The sequence below is a fragment of the Macaca nemestrina genome, chromosome 7, assembly GCF_043159975.1.
Source record: "Macaca nemestrina isolate mMacNem1 chromosome 7, mMacNem.hap1, whole genome shotgun sequence".
Taxonomy (NCBI): Eukaryota; Metazoa; Chordata; class Mammalia; order Primates; family Cercopithecidae; genus Macaca; species Macaca nemestrina.
The window spans coordinates 11357601-11377522 of NC_092131.1; the positions used below are offsets into that span (position 1 = coordinate 11357601).

The following is a 19922-nucleotide window of genomic DNA, read 5'->3' on the forward strand; positions in this document are numbered from 1 at the left end:
AAATTAAATAATTCCAGAGAGAAAAAAATAGTGAATAGATGTCTATCACAATGACTTGTCAATTCTACCTCCATCTTAGCTTCCTTTCAGTAAAATGAAAATAAATCGGATCCATGCTTCCAAATGTGCAGGTCACATTTATTTTGTATTTATTTCTTTTCTTTCTATATTTATTTATTCATTCATTTATTTATTTATTTTGAGTCTCGCTCTGTCACCCAGGCTGGCAGGCAGTGGTGTAATCACGGTTCACTGCAGCCTCAACCTCCCAGGCTCAAGTGATCCTCCCACCTCCACCTCCCAGGTAGCTGGGACTACAGGCGCAAGCCACCAAACCTGACTAATTTTTGTATTTTTTGTAGAGACAGGGTTTCACTATGTTGTCCAGCCTGGTCCCGAACTCCTTGGCTCAGGCGATCCTCCCACCTTGGCCTCCCAAAGTGTTGGGATTACAGGCGTGAGCCACTACGCCTAGCCTATTTTGTATCCATTTCTCAGAACATTTCAGCTTTTTGCTTTTTCCTCTGTTAAATATTTGACAATCTTCAAAGAAACCTCTGGGGGAAAAATGCTACTTAAATGGGCCTGTCAAAAGATAAAATTATAACAAATCTAGTTAAAGATTTCAATTGACTTTATTTGTGATTCTAGAATCAGGCAACATTTCATTCCATAAAATAGAACAAGTGTGCCAGTGAAATGAGCAGAGGCGGGTGGTTCGATAGGCAGAAAGGGCTGCAGAAAGCAGAAACAAAAAACAAAAAGCACATTGGTCATTTCAAAGTTACTTTCCTTGTAAGACAGGGACAGGTAGAACAACAGAAAGATAACTAACGGGGCCGGGCACAGTGGCTCACACCTGTAATCCCAGCATTTTGGGAGGCCGAGGCGGGTGGATCACCTGAGATCAGGAGTTCGAGACCAGCCTGACCAACATGGTGAAACCCTGTCTTTACTAAAAATACAAAAATTAGCCAGGCGTGGTGGCTGGCACCTGTAGTCCCAGCTACTCAGGAGGCTGAGGCAGGAGAATCGCTTGAACCCAGGAGGCAGAGGTTGCAGTGAGCCAAGGTTGTGCCATTGCACTCCAGCCTGGGTGACAGAACAAGACTCCATGTCAAAAGAGAAAAAAAAAAAAAAAAAAAAAAAAGGAAAGATAACTGATAGGTTAGCACCAAGTTACTTCAGGCTACTTTTTGTCATAAGGATGAAAACACAGAGAGTTTTATTATCATAGCTATTGAAGATTGAAACTGGCTTGTTTGGGAAATTAGCTTTCTCGAAAGGTCAGATAACAGCTTAGTTTCAGTTTGGTGCCTGGAGCTTTAGCATGGGTGATTCCATTTTGATTTTCAGTCTGGTCTGTTGGGGCCTAGTACAAGAACTTAGTCCAAAACAATGGCCTCCTATAACTTGTTTTTAACAGGCCCCAAGTCCTTCTGTAATGGGAATAATTTCACACTCTAATTTATGTTTGGAAGTAATATGTTAAGGACTAATGCCAAGTAAGTTATATTAATAATATAGAAGACTCTTCTATATCTTTGAAATCCAGTAATGTCATAATGTAAAATCTCTGCAGAAAAAATGGGTATGTTACGGCCCCTCCATCCCCAGGGATGGAGCAGATCCAGGGTTTTGTAGTGCCTGAAGCTTAGCCCGTTTACAGCAAGCTTGTCAAACCGCGGCCTGTGGGCCACATGAGGCCCAGGATGGCTTTGAATGCGGCCCAACACACTTTATAAACTTTCTGAAAACGTTATGAGATTTTTTAAAAAAACTCATCAGTTATCGTTAGTGTCAGTGTATTTTATGTGTGACCCAAGACAAATCTTCTTCCAATGTGGCCCAGGGAAGCCAAAAGATTGGATATCCCTGACTTAGAGGATCCTCCTTTAAGAAAAATAATAAAGTGGATCACGGTGGCTCATGCCTGTAATCCCAGCACTTTGGGAGGCCGAGGTGGATGGATCACGAGGTCAGGAAATCGAGACCATCCTGGCTGACACGGTGAAACCCTATCTCTACTAAAAATATAAAAAAATTAGCCGGGCGTGGTGGTGGGCGCCTGTAGTCCCAGCTACTGGGGAGGCTGAGGCAGGAGAATGGCGTGAACCCGGGAGGCGGAGCTTGCAGTGAGCGGAGATCGCACCACTCACTCCAGCCTGGGGGACAGAGTGAGACTCCGTCTCAAAAAATCATCATAATAATAAAAATGAGGTTCAGGGTCTCGGAAAGGGATCTGCTCAGGGATGTGGCCCTGAAGTTTAAACTTCCTTCATTTCCCAGTAAATCTAGAAATTCATCTGAGGTTGTGACTAATTTACCAGTGGCCAGTGGATGAGGGAAAGAGTGGGAATCTGAAAACCAGAACCTCGGGGAAGTGCAGAAATTGCTCCCTTCTGGGCATGTGCCATAGAGGTGACAGAATGAAGTCCCCGGAAGCTGGAGCTGATGAACCACAAACACAGTGAACCAGCTCATTGACCTTACATTTAAGTCAGGGTCTTCAAAGGAGGAGACGGGTTTCTGGACCTGCCTGAATACAGGGTTTAGATGCTCTGTGAGTATAAAAAACATATGTCAACTTTACCTACAACTGTCAAAGAAGAAAAAAGCTTCAGGTTTACAGTTTTCCATCTGAATTCTAGAATTTAAATTGGTGAGTTACACATATTAATCTCATCTGGGACAAAGGAATAAGAAACTACGTCCTCAGAATGCACATACCAAAGTCTTTCTTTTCCAAAATTGGAGGGCATTGCTATTCTGCCGATAGTTTCTAAGAGATGAACCTGAACTTGTCACCAGAAAGTAGAACTTTTGAACAGTGGACACTATTTCTTTAGATGCAAAATGGAGAAGATGGTACCTTCTGCATGGGGTTGTTATGAAGAACAAACACAATAATGCATGTAAGGGTCTTAGCACTGGGCAGATGCTCAAAAAGTATTAGCCTACAAACAAACACATTAACCAATTCTATGAAGGTCATGTCTCTGGGAGAATGCTTACCCTGCTAGATCAAGAACGTGGATTGTTGGAATTACATTTGTTCCATCGCCAAAAACTGGTAATGCGGGAATCTCACCCAGCCAAGCCATCTGAAAGAAAAGCAAAATCATGTCCCCCAGTTACACGTGGATGGCTATTACAGCTCACACATAAGTCTACAGTCAGAGGCATCCACAAGGCCTAGCTATCTGCTTAAGTAATTTCCTCCAGGGGGTGTTTTATAAATCAGCCCTGATGAGATTTAGGATCAAATTCTGCCAAGAGAAATAATGTGTAGCCTTGGGACTGAAATACTTTTCAAGAGATCTACAACCAGTTGTATTTAGTAGCTATACGCATGCCATCTATATAGAGAAGAAATGTTTTCACATGCATGACGTCTCAATTCTCACAAAAAAGACAAATTAAAATTTAAAATTACCCCCACCAGTAGGGATGAGGTGACGGGAAATAATTACCATCGGTACAGGAGTGAAATGCTTAGTGGATAAAGTAGCATGCAGGAGGTTACACTTGTGAGAGCTTGGACTGGAACCCCAATCCTCAGAGTCCAAATCCTCGTCTTTTCTTCTCATTAAGTATTTCAGTAACCAAACAGACATCCTGAGTACTGTTTAAGTGTCACGTGTTAGATTATTTTGAATTGTTGTTAAGAGTGAAAGAGGTAGGGGTGGGGGTCACAGTAGACCACTGGGTCTTGTAAGATATTTTGGACTTCGAGAAAGTGTTGAAGGGTTCTAAGCAGTGATGTGACACCAGCAGGCTTGCTTCTGTTGCCTTGTGGAGAAGTGGTGGGAAGGAGAGTCCGATGGGGAGAGAGAGATGATGGCAGGTGTGCAGGTGAGATGGGGTACCCTAGCTTGGAAGTGGGAAGTGCACGGAGTGGGGATGGAGAGAAGGGAGATGTTGAGGAGGCTGACTGTAGTAACTGGGAATTTTGTGATGGGTAATGTGAAAGGAAAATAAATCTTGGGACCCCAAAATCACTACGCCGGAGGGAAAAGTCAAGCTGGGAACTACATAAAGCAAACCTGTCTCTCGTTCAAAGATTTTATTTTTGTTTTCTTTTTTAAAATTATTATTTTTTGAGATTTTTGAGATGGAGTCTTGCTGTCACCCAGGCTGGAGTGCAGTGGCACAATCTTGGCTCACTGCAACCTCTGCCTCCCAGGTTTAAGCGATTCTCCTCCCTCAGCCTCCCAAGTAGCTGGGATCACAGGCATGTGCCACCACACCTGGCTAATTTTTGTATTTTTAGTAGAGATGGGGGTTTCACCATGTTGGCCAGGCTGGTCTCGAACTCCTGACCTCAGGTGATCCGCCCGCCTCGGCCTCCCAATATGCTAGGATTACAGGCGTGAGCCTCATTCAAAGATTTTAAAAGCTACATACCTTCCTCACAATTTGCCCACTAGGAAATTATTTGTAGGCCCCCAGAGCTTTACCCGAAAACAGTTCTGTTGAATTTCACCCTGACAATGTAAATTGACAGCTTATCTTCACAGGTACAGGACAAGGACAGAACTCAAAGTCATCCCTAGGCTCACCTGACAAATAAATGCATATCTGATTGCTTCCTCTGCCCTATGTTTATTTTATCTTACGTAAAAATGCAGATTCGCTGAGCTAGATAAATGCATAAGTGACTATTCCTCTACCCTTCCCTCATGTTGAACAGCTGATCAAAGACTCAAAAGAATACACCCGCTTGCCTCTTATCTACCCACACCTTTTACTTTTTTTTTGTAGGCACAGGGTTTCACCATGTTGCCCAGGCTGGTCTCAAACTTCTGGGTTCAAGCCATCCACTCGCACTGGCCTCTCAAAGTGCTTTACTGGGACTATAGGCATCAGCCACCACGCCTGGCTTACCCACATCTTAAAAAAATTCTTCCTCTTTCTCTAATATCTACCCTTTTCCCTTTAAATACTGAAGCACATCTTCAGTATTTAAAAGTATCACATCCATACTTTCTTTCATTTTCTGCTATTCTATTGCACTAACCACATCCAAAGCAATCAGAAACACCTTCCCTTCAAATTGTGTATCTTTATCGTAAGACACTTTTAAACATTCCATGTCATCACTGAAAAGCCATACCTTAAAAAATGTGTGTAACATGCCTCCTTCTGCTCCATACTGGAGTCCAGCAGCAACTACGTAAGTTGCAAATTTTCTGGTCTATTAGATAAAATACAGAAGAAAAAAGCTGGCTGTAATATTATTAATCATATTGAATTAGATTATTTTAGTAGTTAAAATGAGCACTTTTGGAACTTCCGTCAACACTTGCAGGTTACTGAGGTATTGTTCGGGATACAAATCGTATCTCTTAAAGGGAGAAACAACACCCCTATGCTATTCAGGAATACCTCTGACCACTATTAAAATTTAACAAGGACTCCTAATTAAATTAAAGCCTGGGTTTTTGTGAAAACTTAGTACCTGTAAGCTCTGTGCTGGGCACTGAGGGGGAAAAGAGGATAGAAAAACAGGTCTTTCCATGAGGATCTTTAATGATCTAGCACATGAAACCAAGAAGCTGGTGATGGGTCTTAACACAAGGATGGAAATTCACATGGATTGTCCATTTCACCCTGGACGAGCAGTTTAGGCACTGTAAGAACGGGCCTCAATATTTCTTTATTTTTAATTTTTAATATTTGTGGGTATATACTAAGTATATATATTTATGGGGGTGTATGAGATGTTTCAATACAGGCATGCAATGTGAAATAAGCACATCATGGAGAATGGGGTATCCATCCCTTCAAGCATTTATCCATTGAGTTACAAACACTCCAATTACACTTTTTAGGTTATTTAAAAACCTACAGTTCAGTTATTACTGACTATAGTCACCCTGTTGTGCTATCAAATAGTAGGTCTTATTCATTCTTTCTAACTTTTTTTGTACTCATTCACTATCCCTCCCTCCCCCCATCCCCTAGTACCCTTCTCAGCCTCTACTGTCTGCCTCCATATTTAACCAGATAAGCTCAAAATACCATCTTTATTATTGATACGAGCTCTACTGGCGGCCATGCCTTAGGTGATCTATGATGATGAGCTTCCTAACCCTGAATCTGGAATAAAATTAACTTTTCCAACCAGTCCCAGGCAACACTGGACAACGAGGGACTTCTCCACATGACGGCCTGCTGCTATAAGTCTCAGGGCATGAGGAAGGTGAAATGCACAGAGTCCCAGAGAGAAGGGAAGGAAGAGGGGCCAAGCTCACATGGCCAGGCCCTCCCCAAACCCACAAATGAGAAAACTCGCTTGAGCTTCTTCAGGCAAACAGGGGATGGTGCAAGAAGATAGGAGTTTTTTGTTTGTTTGTTTGTTTTGAGACAGAGTTTCACTTGTTGCCCAGGCTGGAGTGCAGTGGCATAATCTAGGCTCACTGCAACCTTGGCCTCCTGGGTTCAACTGATTCTCCTGCCTCAGCCTCCCAAGTAGCTGGGATTACAGGTGAGAACCACCATGCCCAGGTAATTTTTGTACTTTTAATAGAGACGGGGTTTCACCATGTTGGCCAGGCTGGTCTTGAACTCCTGACCTCAAGTGATCCACCTGCGTCGGCCTCCCAAAGTGCTGGGATTACAGGCGTGAGCCACCATGCCCAGCCTACAGGAGTTTTTAGGAAGAATGTTACTCAGGCTCTTGTGGGAAGATAGTAATCCCACCTCACAAATATTAGGCCTGAGAAGGGGGACATAACCACAAACACGATAAAGATTTCAAAAATTATAAGAGGGACTTATGGAAAACTTTCTGCCAACTAATTTGAAAATTTAGCCTAAAGGGCTCATTTCTTGCCCCCAAACTCCTGCTAACTGCCTTCCCACAGTCCCGGACAGTTTTTCAACCAAAGTCTACCAAACAGTCAAAGGATAAGCCCAGAGGCAGAGCAAGATGGCGGGATGGAAGTCTCCCCCGCAAGGACAATAACTATCTACACAGAGAAAAGCTTCATAAGAACCAAAAATCAGGTGAGCCCTCATAGTACCTATTTTAACTTCATATTGCTGAAAGAGCACTGAAGAACCAGAAAAAACAGTTTGGAATTGCCAAAGCCACCCACCCCCGCCAGCAGGAGAGCATCTCTGGGCGCTGCAGGAGGGAGAACACAGCATTGAGAGGCATTGAACTCAGCACTGTCCTGTTAGAGCAAAAAGGAAAACCAGACCAAACGCAGCTGACACCAGCCCAGCCCACGGAAGGAGCATTTAAACCAGTCCGAGTCAGAGAGGACTCTCCGGTATCAGTGGTCAGAACTTAAGTGCCTCCAAACCTCGCCACCGAGGGCTATAGCGCTCTGTGTCTCCAAGCAAACTTGAAAGACAGTCCAGGCCCTAAGGACTGCAACTCTAGGTGAGTTCCAGTGCTGAGCGAGGCCCAATGACAGTGGACTGGGGAGGGCACACAACATACCGAGACACCAGCTGGGGCAGCCAAGGGAGAGCTGGCACCACCTCTCCTCTAACGCCAGGCTGCACAGCTCACGGCTCCAAAGAGACCCCTTCCTTCCACTTGAGGAAGAGAGAGGGAAGAGTGGGGGGAACTTTGCCTCGCATCTAGGACACCAGCTCAGTTACAGCAGGAAGGGGCACCTGTGAGTAGGGAGGCCCTCATTCTAGGCCCTAGCTCCCAGATGACATTTCTAGACACAACCTGGGCCAGAAGGGAACCTGCTGCCCTGAAGGAAAGGACCTAGTCTCGGCAGCATTCATCACCTGCTAACTGGAGAGCCCTTGGGCCCTGAATAACCAGCAATGATACCCAGGTACTATGTCGAGGGCCTTGGATGAGACTTACTGGCTTCAGGTGACATTCAGCACATTCCCAGCTGTGGTGACTACGGGGCAAAACTCCTTCTGCTTGAGAAAAGCAGAGGGAACATAAAGGGGACTTTGTCTTGCACCTTAGGTGCCAGCATGGCGAAAGTTGGGTAGAGCACCAAGCAAGCTCTCGGGGTCTCTGCCATGACCTGACTCTTTTTTTTTTTTTTTTTTTTTTTGAGACGGAGTCTCGCTCTGCCGCCCAGGCTGGAGTGCAGTGGCCGGATCTCAGCTCACTGCAAGCTCCGCCTCCCGGGTTCACACCATTCTCCTGCCTCAGCCTCCCGAGTAGTTGGGACTACAGGCGCCCGCCACCGCGCCCAGCTAGTTTTTTGTATTTTTTAGTAGAGACGGGGTTTCACCGTGTTAGCCAGGATGGTCTCGATCTCCTGGCCTCGTGATCCGCCCGTCTCGGCCTCCCAAAGTGCTGGGATTACAGGCTTGAGCCACCGCGCCCGGCCCATGACCTGACTCTTGAATGGCATTTCTGGACCTGCCCTGGGCCAGAGGGGAGCCCATTTTCCTGAAGGGTGAGTCCCATCTGAAGGGTGAGTCCCAGGCCAGGCAGCAGTCAAGACCAGCTGACTTAAGAGACCTTGGACCCTAAGGGAACATCAGCACTAGTCTGTCAGTACTCCTTGTGGCCTGGGGTGGCTACTGGGTGAGGCTCCTCTGTCTTTGGAAAGAAGAAGGAAGACTGGGAAGGACTATGTCTTGTGATTTGAGTGCTAGCTCAGCCACAATACAACAGAACACCAGGTAGACTTAGTTTATCACTAAGGTTTATCACTCTAGTCTCTGACTCCCAGATGGCACTTCTTGACCCACCTGGGGCCTGGGGGACCTTGCCACCCTGAAGGGAAGGACACAGGCCTGGCTGGTTATGTGACCTGCTGATTGTGGAGCCCCAGAGCCCTGAGTGAACAAAAGCAGTAACCAGGGAGTGGTTACAGCAGGCCTTGGGCAAGATCCAGTGCTGTGCTGGCTTCAGGTCTGACCCAGCACAGTTATAGTGGTGGTGCCTACAGGGGTGCTTGTGTCACTCCACCCCCAGCTTTAGGTGGCTTAGAACAGAGAGAGAGAGAGAGAGAGAGAGAGAGAGTCTGTATATTTAGGAGAATGTAAGGGAAGAGAACAAGAGTCTGCCTGGTAATCCAGAGAATTCTTCCAGATTTAGTCTAAGACTATCAAAGTACTACCTCTATGAGTCTGCAGGAACTGTAGCATCACTGGGCTTGGGGTGCCCCCTAAAGCAGATACAACATAGATCATAACACCCAAGTCCTTTCAAATATCTGGAATTCCTTCCCAAGAGGGACAGGTACAAACAAGCCCAGATAGTAAAGACAACAATAAATACCCAACTCTTCAATGCCCAGACACTGAAGTATATCAGCTAGCATCAACACAACCCAGGAAAGCATGACCTCACCAAATGAACTAAATAAGGCACCAGGGATCAATCGTGGCAAAAGAGAGATATGTGACCTTTCAGACAGAGAATTCAAAATTAGCTGTATTGAGGAAAGTCAAAGAAAATCAAGAAAACACAGAGAAGGAATTCAGAATTCCATCAGATGAATTTAACAAAGAGATTGAAATAATTTTTAAAAAAATCAAGCAGAAACTCTGGAACTAAAAAATGCAATTGCCATACTGACGAATGAATCAGAGTCCTTTAATAGCAAAATTGATCAAAGAAGAAAGAGTGAGCTTGAAAACCCCCTATTAAAAAATATAGTCAGAGGAAAAAACCAGAGTGCTGCTTCTCCTCCAAAGGATCGCAGCTCCTCACCAGCAACGGAACAAAGCTGGATGGAGAATGACTTTGATAAGCTGACAGAAGTAGGCTTCAGAAGGTCGGTAATAACAAACTTCTCCAAGCTAAAGGGGGATGTTCGAATCCATTGCAAAGAAGCTAAAAACCTTGAAAAAAGATTAGACGAATGGCACCTAGAATAAACGGCGTAGAAAAAACCTTAAATGACCTGAAGGAGCTAAAAACCATGGCATGAGAACTGCGTGATGCATGCACAAGCTTTAGTAGACAATTCGATCAACTGGAAGAAAGGGTATCAGTGATTGAAGGTCAAATTAATGAAATGAAGCGAGAAGAGAAGTTTAGAGAAAAAAGAGTAAAAAGAAATGAACAAAGCCTCCACAAGATATTGGACTATGTGAAAAGACCAAATCTACATTTGACTGGTGTACCTGAAAGTGACGGGCAGAATGGAACCAAACTGGAAAACACCTTTCAGGATATTATCCAGGAGAACTTCCCCAACCTAGCAAGGCAGGACAACATTCAAATTCAGGAAATACAGAGAACACCGCAAAGATACTCCTTGAGAAGAGCAACTCCAAGGTACATAATTGTCAAATTCACCAAGGTTGAAATGAAGGAAAAAATGTTAAGGGCAGCCAGAGATAAAGGTCAAGTTACCCACAAAGGGAAGCCCATCAGACTAACAGTGGACCTCTCGGCAGAAACTCTACAAGCCAGAAGAGAGTGGGGGCCAATATTCAACATTCTTAAAGAAAATAATTTTCAACCCAGAATTTCATATCCAGCCAAACTAAGCTTCATAAGTGAAGGATAAATAAAATCCTTTACAGACAAGCAAATGCTGAGAGATTTTATCACCACCAGGCCTTCCTTACAAGAGCACTAAACGAGGAAGCACTAAATGAGGAAAGCACTAAACGAGGAAAGGAACAACCAGTATCAGCCACTGCAAAAGCATGCCAAATTGTAAAGACCATGGATGCTAGGAAGAAACCGCATGAACTAACAGGCAAAATAACCAGCTAACATCATAATGACAGGATCAAATTCACATATAACAATATTAACCTTAAATGTAAATGGGCTAAATGCCCCCAGTTAAAAGACATAGACTGGCAAATTGGATAAAGAGTCAAGACCCATCAGTGTGCTGTATTCAGGAGACCCATCTCACATGCAGAGACACACATAGGCTCAAAATAAAGGGATGGAGGAAGATCTACCAAGCAAATGGAAAGCAAAAAAAAAGCAGGGGTTGCAATCCTGGTGAGAGAGGGAATGCCCTCTCTCACCACTCCTATTCAATGTAGTGTTGGAAGTTCTGGCCAGGGCAATTAGGCAAGAGAGAGAAATAAAGGGTATTCAATTAGCAAAAGAGGAGGTCAAATTATCCTGATAAAACAGACTTTAAACCAACAAACATCAAGAGACAAAGAAGGCCATTACATAATGGTAAAGGGATTAATTCAACAAAAAGAGCTAACTGTCCTAAATATATATGCACCCAATGCAGGAGCACCTAGATTCATAAAGCAAGTCCTTAGAGACCTACAAAGAGGCTTAGACTCCCACACAATAATAATGGGAGACTTTAACACCCCACTGTCAATATTAGACAGATCAATGAGACAGAAGGTTAACAAGGATATCCAGGACTTGAACTCAGCTCTGCACCAAGCAGACCTAACAGACATCTACAGAACTCTCTACCCCAAATCAACAGAATACACATTCTTCCCAGCACAACATCGCACTTATTCCAAAATTGACCACATAGTTGGAAGTAAAGCACTCCTCAGCAAATGTAAAAGAACAGAAATCATAACAAACTGTCTCTCAGACCACAGTGCAATCAAATTAGAATGCAGGATTAAGAAACTCACTCAAAACTGCTCAACTACATGGAAACTGAACAACCTGCTCCTGAATGACTACTGGGTAAATAACGAAATGAAAGCATAAATAAAGACGTTCTTTGAAACCAATGAGAACAAAGACACAACCTACTAGAATCTCTGGGACACATTTAAAGCAGTGTATTAGATGGAAATTTATAGCACTAAATGCTCACAAGAGAAAGCAGGAAAGATCTAAAATCGACACCCTAACATCACAGTTAAAAGAACTAGAGAAGCAAGAGCAAACAAATTCAAAAGCTAGAAGAAGGCAAGAAATAACTAAGATTAGAGCAGAACTGAAGGAGATAGAGAAACAAAAAACCCTTCAGAGCTGGTTTTTTGACAAGATAAACAAAACAGACCACTAGCAAGACTAATAAAGAAGAAAAGAGAGAAGAATCAAATAGATGCAATAAAAATGACAAAGGGGATATCACCACAGATCTACAGAAATACAAACTACCATCAGAGAATACTATAAACACTTCTATGCAAATAAACTAGAAAATCTAGAAGAAATGGATAAATTCCTGGACACATACACCCCCCCAAGACTAAACCAGGAAGACATTGAATCCCTGAATAGACCAATAACAGGCTCTGAAATTGAAGCAATAATTAATAGCCTACCAACCAAAAAAAGTCCAGGACCAGATGGATTCACAGCCGAATTCTACCAGAGGTACAAAGAGGAGCTGGAACCATTCCTTCTGAAACTATTTCAAACAATAGAAAAAGAGGGAATCCTCCCTAACTCATTTTATGAGGCCAGCATCATCCTGATAACAAAGCTTGGCAGAGACACAACAAAAAAAGAGAATTTTAGACCAATATTCCTGACGAACATCAATGCGAAAATCCTCGATAAAATACTGGCAAACTGAATCCAGCAGTACATCAAAAAGCTTATCCACCAAGATCAAGTTGGCTTCATCCCTGGGATGCAAGACTGGGGTTCAACATATGCAAATCAATAAATGTAATCCATCACATAAGCAGAACCAAAGACAAAAACCACATGATTATCTCAATAGATGCAGAAAAGGCCTTCAACAAAATTCAACAGCCCTTCATGCTAAAAACTCTCAATAAACTAGGTATTGATGGGATGTATCTCAAAATAATAAGAGCTATTTATGACAAACCCACTGCCAATATCATACTGAATGGGCAAAAACTGAAAGTATTCCCTTTGAAAACTGGCACAAGACAGGGATGCCCTCTCTCACCACTCCTATTCAACATAGTGTTGGAAGTTCTGGCCACGGCAATCAGGCAAGAGAAAGAAATAAAGGGTATTCAATTAGGAAAAGAGGAAGTCAAATTGTCCCTGTTTGCAAATGACATGATTGTATATTTAGAAAACCCCATTGTCTTAGCCCAAAATCTCCTTAAGCTGATAAGCAACTTCAGCAAAGTCTCAGGATACAAAATGAATGTGCAAAAATCACAAGCATTCCTATACACCAATAACAGACAAAGAGAGAGCCAAATCATGAGTGAACTCCCATTCACACTTGATTCAAAGAGAATAAAATACCTAGGAATGCAACTTACAAGGGATGTGAAGGACCTCTTCAAGGAGAACTACAAACCACTGCTCAATGAAATAAAAGAGGACACAAACAAATGCAAGAACATTCCATGCTCATGGACAGGAAGAATCAATATCATGAAAATGGCCATACTGCCCAAGGTAATTTATAGATTCAATGCTATCCCCATCAAGCTACCAATAACTTTCTTCACAGAATTGGAAAAAACTACTTTAAAGTTCATATGGAACCAAAAAAGAGCCTGCATTGCCAAGACAATCCTAAGCAAAAAGAACAAAGCTGGAGGCATCAGGCTACCTGACTTCAAACTATACAACAAGGCTGCAGTAACCAAAACAGCACGGTACTGGTACCAAAACAGACATATAGACCAATGGAACAGAACAGAGGCCTCAGAAATAACACCACACATCCACAACCATCTGATCTTTGACAAACCTGACAAAAACAAGAAACGGGGAAAGGATTCCCTATTTAATAAATGGTCCTGGGAAAACTGGCTAGCCATATGTGGAAAGCTGAAACTGGATCCTTTCCTTACACCTTATACAAAAATTAATTCAAGATGGATTAAAGACTTAAATGTTAGACCTAAAACCATAAAAACCCCAGAAGAAAACCTAGGCAGTACCATCCAGGACATAGGCATGGGCAAGGACTTCATGACTAAAACACCAAAAGCAATGGCAATAAAAGCCAAAATAGACAAATGGGATCTAATTAAACTAAAGAGCTTCTGCATAGCAAAAGAAACTGCCATCAGAGTGAACAGGCAACCTATGGAATGGGAGAAAATTTTTACAATCTACCCATCTGACAAAGTGCTAATACCCAGAACCTACAAAGAATTTAAACAAATTTACAAGAAAAAAAAACCCCAACAAAAAGTGAGCAACCCCATCAAAAAGTGAGCAAACGGCCGGGCGCGGTGGCTCAAGCCTGTAATCCCAGCACTTTGGGAGGCCGAGACGGGCGGATCACGAGGTCAGGAGATCGAGACCATCCTGGCTAACACGGTGAAACCCCATCTCTACTAAGAAATACAAAAAATAGCTGGGCGAGGTGGCAGCGCCTGTACTCCCAGCTACTCGGGAGGCTGAGGCCGGAGAACGGCGTGAACCCGGGAGGCGGAGCTTGCAGTGAGCTGAGATCCGGCCACTGCACTCCAGCCTGGGCTACAGAGCGAGACTCCATCTCAAAAAAAAAAAAAAAAAAAAAAAAGTGAGCAAACAACCCCATCAAAAAGTGAGCAAAAGATATGAACAGACACTTTACAAAAGAAGATATTTATCCAGCCAACAGACACATGAAAAAATGCTTATCATCACTGGTCATCAGAGAAACGCAAATCAAAATCACAATGAGATACCATCTCATGCCAGTTAGAATGGTATCATTAAAAAGTCAGGAAACAACAGGTGCTGGAGAGGATGTGGAGAAATAGGGATGCTTTTACACTGTTGGTGGGAGTGTGAATGAGTTCAACCATTGTGGAAGATGGTGTGGTGATTCCTCAAGGATCTAGAAGTAGAAATACCATTTGACCCAGTGATCCCCTTACTGGGTATATACCCAAAGGATTATAAATCATGCTACTATAAGGACACATGCACACGTATGTTTATTGCAGCACTATTCACAATAGCAAAGACTTGGAACCAACCCAAATGTCCATCAATGATAGACTGAATTAAGAAAATGTGGCACATATACACCATGGAATACTATGCAGCCATTAAAAAGGATGAATTTATGTCCTTTGTAGGTACATGGATGAAGGTGCAAATCACCATTCTGAGCAAACTATCGCAAGGACAGAAAACCAAACACCACATGTTCTCACTCACAGGTGGGAATTGAACAATGAGATCACTTGGACACAGGGTGGGGAACATCACACATTGGGGCCTGTCATGGGGTGGGGGGATGGGAGAAGGATAGCATTAGGAGAAATACCTAATGTAAATGACGAATTAATGAGTGCAGCAAACTACCATGGCACATGTATACCTATGTAACAAACCTGCACGTTGTGCACAGGTACCCTAGAACTTAAAGTATGTGTGTGTGTGTGTGTATATATATATATATATAAAGTAAACAGGTTTTCAAAGCTCTCTACATGCAAACTTATACAATTATCCCTTTAATTTTTATCTTCATATATATATACATGATCTACTTGTTTCTGAGTATAAATAAAACTATATATTCTTGACAAAATATATATATATATGTATATAGTCAGAGGAGACAAAAGAAAGAAAAACGATGAAACATGCCTATAGGATCTAGAAAATAGCCTCAAAAGGGCACCTCTAAGAGTTATTGGCCTTAAAGAGGAAGTCAAGTAAGAGATAGGTATAGACAGTTTATTCAATGGGATAATAGCAGAGAACTTCTCAAACCTAGAGAAAAATATCAACATCCAAGTACAAGAAGGTTATAGAACACTAAGCAGATTTGACTCAAACAACATGATATGGCTTGGGTCTGTGTTCCTGCCCAAATCTCATGTCAAATTGTAATCCCCAGTGTTGGAAGAGGGGCCTTGTGGGAGGTGATTGGCTCATGGGGCCAGATTTACCCCTTGCTGTTCTTGTAATAGTGAGTGAGTTCTCATGAGATCTGGTTGTTTATAAAAGTATGTAGCAGCTGCCCCTTCACTCTCTCTTCCTCCTTCTCAGGCCATGTAAGATGTGTCTGCTTCCCCTTTGTCTTCTGCCATGATTGTGAGTTTCCTGAGGCCTCCCCAAACATGCTTCCTGTACAGCCTGTGGAACTGTGCTGTGAGTCAATTTTTTTTTTTTTGAGATGGAGTTTCGCTCTTGTTGCCCAGGCTGGAGTGCAATGGCATGATCTCAGCTCACTGCAATCTCTGTATCCTGGGTTCAAGTGATTGTCCTAACTCAGCCTCCTGAGTAGCTGGGATTACAGGCATGCACTACCACACCCAGCTAATTCTGTATTTTTAGTAGAGATGGGGTTTCTTCATGTTGGCCAAGCTGGTCTTGAACTCCCAACCTCAGGTGATCTGCCCACCTCCACCTCCCAAAGTGCTGGGATTAGAGGCATGAGCCACCACACCCAGCCTAAACCTCTTTTCTTTATAACTTACCCAGTCTCAGTTAGTTCTTTATAGCAGTACAAGAATGGACTAATACAGAAGACAACCTATAGGCATATAATAATCAAACTCACAAAGGTAAAGGATTAAAAAAGGATCCAAAAAGCAGCAAAAGAAAAGAAACAAATAACATACAATGGAGCTCTAATACACCTAGCAGCAGATTTTTCAGTGGAAAACCTTACATGCCAGGAGAGAGTGGCATGACATATTGAAAAGTACTGAAGGAAAAAAACTTTCACTTAGAGTAGTATATCTGGTGAAAATCTCCTTCAAGCATGGAGGAGAAATACTTCCCCAGACAAACAAAAGCTGAAGGATTTCATCAATAGCAGACCTGTCCTACAAGAAACACTAAAAGGAGTACTTCGGTCAGAAAGAAAAAGACATTAATGAACAATAAATAATCACCTGAAGGTATAAAACTCACTGGTAATAGGAAGCACACAGAAAACACAAAATATTACAACACTTTACCGGTGGTGTGTAAACTGCCTTATTCTAAGTAGGAAGACTGAACAATGAACCAATCAAAAATAATAACTACAACAACTTTTTATGACACAGTACAATAAGATATAAATACAAACATCAAAAAGTTAAAAAATGGGGGGACAGAAGTAAGGCACAGAGTTTTTAATTAGTTTTCTTTTTGCTTGTTTCTTTACACCAATAGCCTTCAGTTGTTATCGGATTAAAATAATGCGTTATAAGATAGTATTTGCAAGCCTCGTTGTAACCTCAAAAAAAAAAAAAAAAAAAAAAAAACTTACAATGGATGCACAAAAAATAAAAAGCAAGAAACTAGGCCAGTGCAGTGGCTCACACCTGTAATCCTAGCACTTTGGGAGGCCAAGGAGGGTGGATCACGAGGTCAGGAGATCAAGACCATCCTGGCTAACACGGTGAAACCCTGTCTCTACTAAATATAAAAAAAATTAGCCAGGCGTGGTGGTGGGTGCCTGCAGTCCCAGCTACTCAGGAGACTGAGGCAGGAGAATGGTATGAACCCAGGAGGTGGAGCTTGCAGTGAGCAGAGATTGTACCACTGCACTCCAGCCTGAGTGACAGAGTGAGACTCTGTCTCAAAAAAAAAAAAAAAAAAAAAAGCAAGAAACTAATTAAATCATATCACCAGAGAAAATCACCATCCCTAGAGCAAGATAGGAAGGAAAGAAAGAAGAGGAAGATAAGACAATAAAACAACTAGAAAACATATAACAAAATGGCAGGAGTAAGTCCTTATCAATAATAACATTGAATGTAAGTGGACTAAATTCCCTAATCAAAAGACATAGACTGGCTGAACTGATGAAAAAAACAAGACGCATTGATCTGTTGCCTACAATAAAGACACTTTACTTGTAAAGACACACATAGACTGAAAATAAACGGATGGAAAAAGATATTCCATGCCAATGGAAACCAAAAAAGAGCAGGAGTTGCTATACTTATATCAGACAAAACAGTTTTCAAGACAAACTATGGCCAGGCATGGTGGCTCATGCCTGTAATCCCAGCACTTTGGGAGGCCGAGGCCGGTGGATCACCTGAGGTTAGGAGTTCAAGACCAGCCTGGCCAACATGGTGAAACTCTGTCTCTACTAAAAATACAAAAATTAGCCAGGCAGCAGGCACCTGTAATCCCAGTTACTCAGGAGGCTGAGGCAGGAGAGTCATTTGAACCGGGTAGGCAGAGGTTGCAGTGAGCAGAGGTCACACCACTGCACTCCAGCCTGGGCGACAGAGTGAGACTGTGTTAAAAAAAAAAAAAAAAAAAAAATTCAATGCAACTCATTAAAAAAGGAACGCAATTTTGGTATCAGGCAATTCAGGACTATTTTTGCAACTTGTATAATTATTAGCGTCTCCTCTTTGCCTCAAAATACTGAATAGAAGTCCACCTTTTGTGTATGTAATCTTGTAAATGAATGTGCTGACTGAGGATGTGATAGCAGTAGATAAACACTTGACAACCAGCCTCTGGGGTGCATAGACTGTGTCTGCTTTATTGAAGGCTGTGAGGACAGCTCCTCATCACAGTGCCTGGTCCGTAACCGGATCTAACTGGACATTTGTTAATGAATGTGTTAAATGATGATTTCCAAGGGTCTATCTCCCAGATGAAGACATTAGCATCACTGATCAAAAAGGATCATTGGGATGACCAGATTGGCCGAATCAATCTTATTAATGGTGTAGAAAAGAGTGATTAAGAAAGTTGGGGATAAAAAGGATAGATTTTGACAATGAAATTTTGATTTTATTATTTAAATGACAAGTGTAAGGTTTTGTAATAAAAAAGATATTAAGTTGATCATACTTCTCATTTTAGACTGTTATTCACTTAAATCAGCTTTATATGTGTGAGAATACATTTTCAACCTGTAAATTAAACATAAATGATCAAGAAATCATGGATTCTAATAAAATAATAGTTATGGAATTTAGAACTGGAATAAATTTAAATCCAATCTAGCCCCTTTACTTATTGTACGCTCAAAAGTGTAATAACTAGGTTAAGGTCATATGGTTATAGAAATAAAAAGGGCTAGAATCCCTAATTTCCTGTTGTTTCTTTAAATGTTTTATGCTCACAGTGTTTTATTGGTAAAGTGCTTTTTATAGTAGGACAGAAGTTCCTATTGTAATATTCTCTGAGACCACTAGGTGTCATCTTAGAACTATTATTAGAGTTCACTTAGCGCTGGTCTTCCACTAATGGGAACAATGTAATGGCACTTTCAGAGAGTTTGGGGTTTTCTCCAAGTTAAATGAGGATGATAGTACCTACTTCACAGAATTTTGGGAATCGTATATGAGACTCTTGAAGATGACATGAGATACCATGAGTAAAACACCGAGAACTCATGAGCTACCATGAGTAAAAACACAGACGACATGAGATACAATGGGTAAGACACTGAGAACACTGAAGAACGCCCTCCGTAATTTTTCAGCTGGCGGTGACTCCCGTGTCGCCGCTGCCGGGGGTGGACCTCAGCCAGCGGTCCGGGCCCTGGAGCCTTCAGCAAGTGGATGAGCAGCCGCAGCACCCGCTGCATGTCACCTGAACGGGGTGGCGGTGGACGAGCGGGGCACAGTGCTGACCCCACCCAGGTGAAGAACAGACCCACCAGCATTTCGTGGGTTGTTCTTGATTCAGGGAAACTTTACACCTGGGTCTTGACAGGCCCGGATGCTCCCAGCAGGAAGGACCCCCAATACAGGGAATGGCATCATTTCCTGGTGGTCCACCTGAAAGGCAGTGACATCAGCAGCGGCACAGTCCTCTCCAGATTATGTGGGCTCGGGGCCTCCAGGGGGCACAGGCCGCTGAAGTGTGACGAGCCCACCCTCAGCAACCGATCCGGAGACCACCGTGGCAAATTCAAGGTGTCGTCCCTCCGTAAAGAGTACGCGCTCGGGACGGCACGTGTTACCAGGCCGAGTGGGACGACTATGTGCTCAAACTGTACCAGCAGCTGTCTGGGAAGTAGGGGGTGGTAGCTCGGGGACCTGAACCGCCCGAGAGGCCCCCAGCTGTGTTCTCCAGGTCAGTGGTGCATGGTCAATAGCTTTCTCCTCTTCCTGCTCCCCTTTGGACAGACAAGACGCGAGCACTGAGGTGGTGGCTCAGGGCGACTTTTCCCGCTGCCTGGCCTTTATCATTCTAGTCACTCACTCTGGTTTAT

The 19922-nt window shown here is 42.8% G+C and overlaps 1 protein-coding gene and 1 pseudogene across 3 annotated transcripts in view; one reads left to right on the forward strand and one right to left on the reverse strand.

Moving 5' to 3' along the window:
• The window catches only part of LOC105467660 (adenylate kinase 7), a 99824-nt gene that overhangs the window by 48231 nt on the left and 31671 nt on the right, over nt 1-19922 (reverse strand). For all 3 annotated transcript variants that reach the window (XM_071099637.1, XM_071099638.1, XM_071099636.1), the window contains exons 6-7: nt 5117-5197; nt 3016-3104 (exon numbers count right to left, since the gene is read on the reverse strand). In XM_071099637.1, coding sequence (XP_070955738.1) covers nt 3016-3104; nt 5117-5197 — 170 coding nt within the window. The remainder of the gene's footprint in view (nt 1-3015; nt 3105-5116; nt 5198-19922) is intronic.
• LOC105467650 (phosphatidylethanolamine-binding protein 1 pseudogene) lies at nt 5277-19727 on the forward strand (annotated as a pseudogene).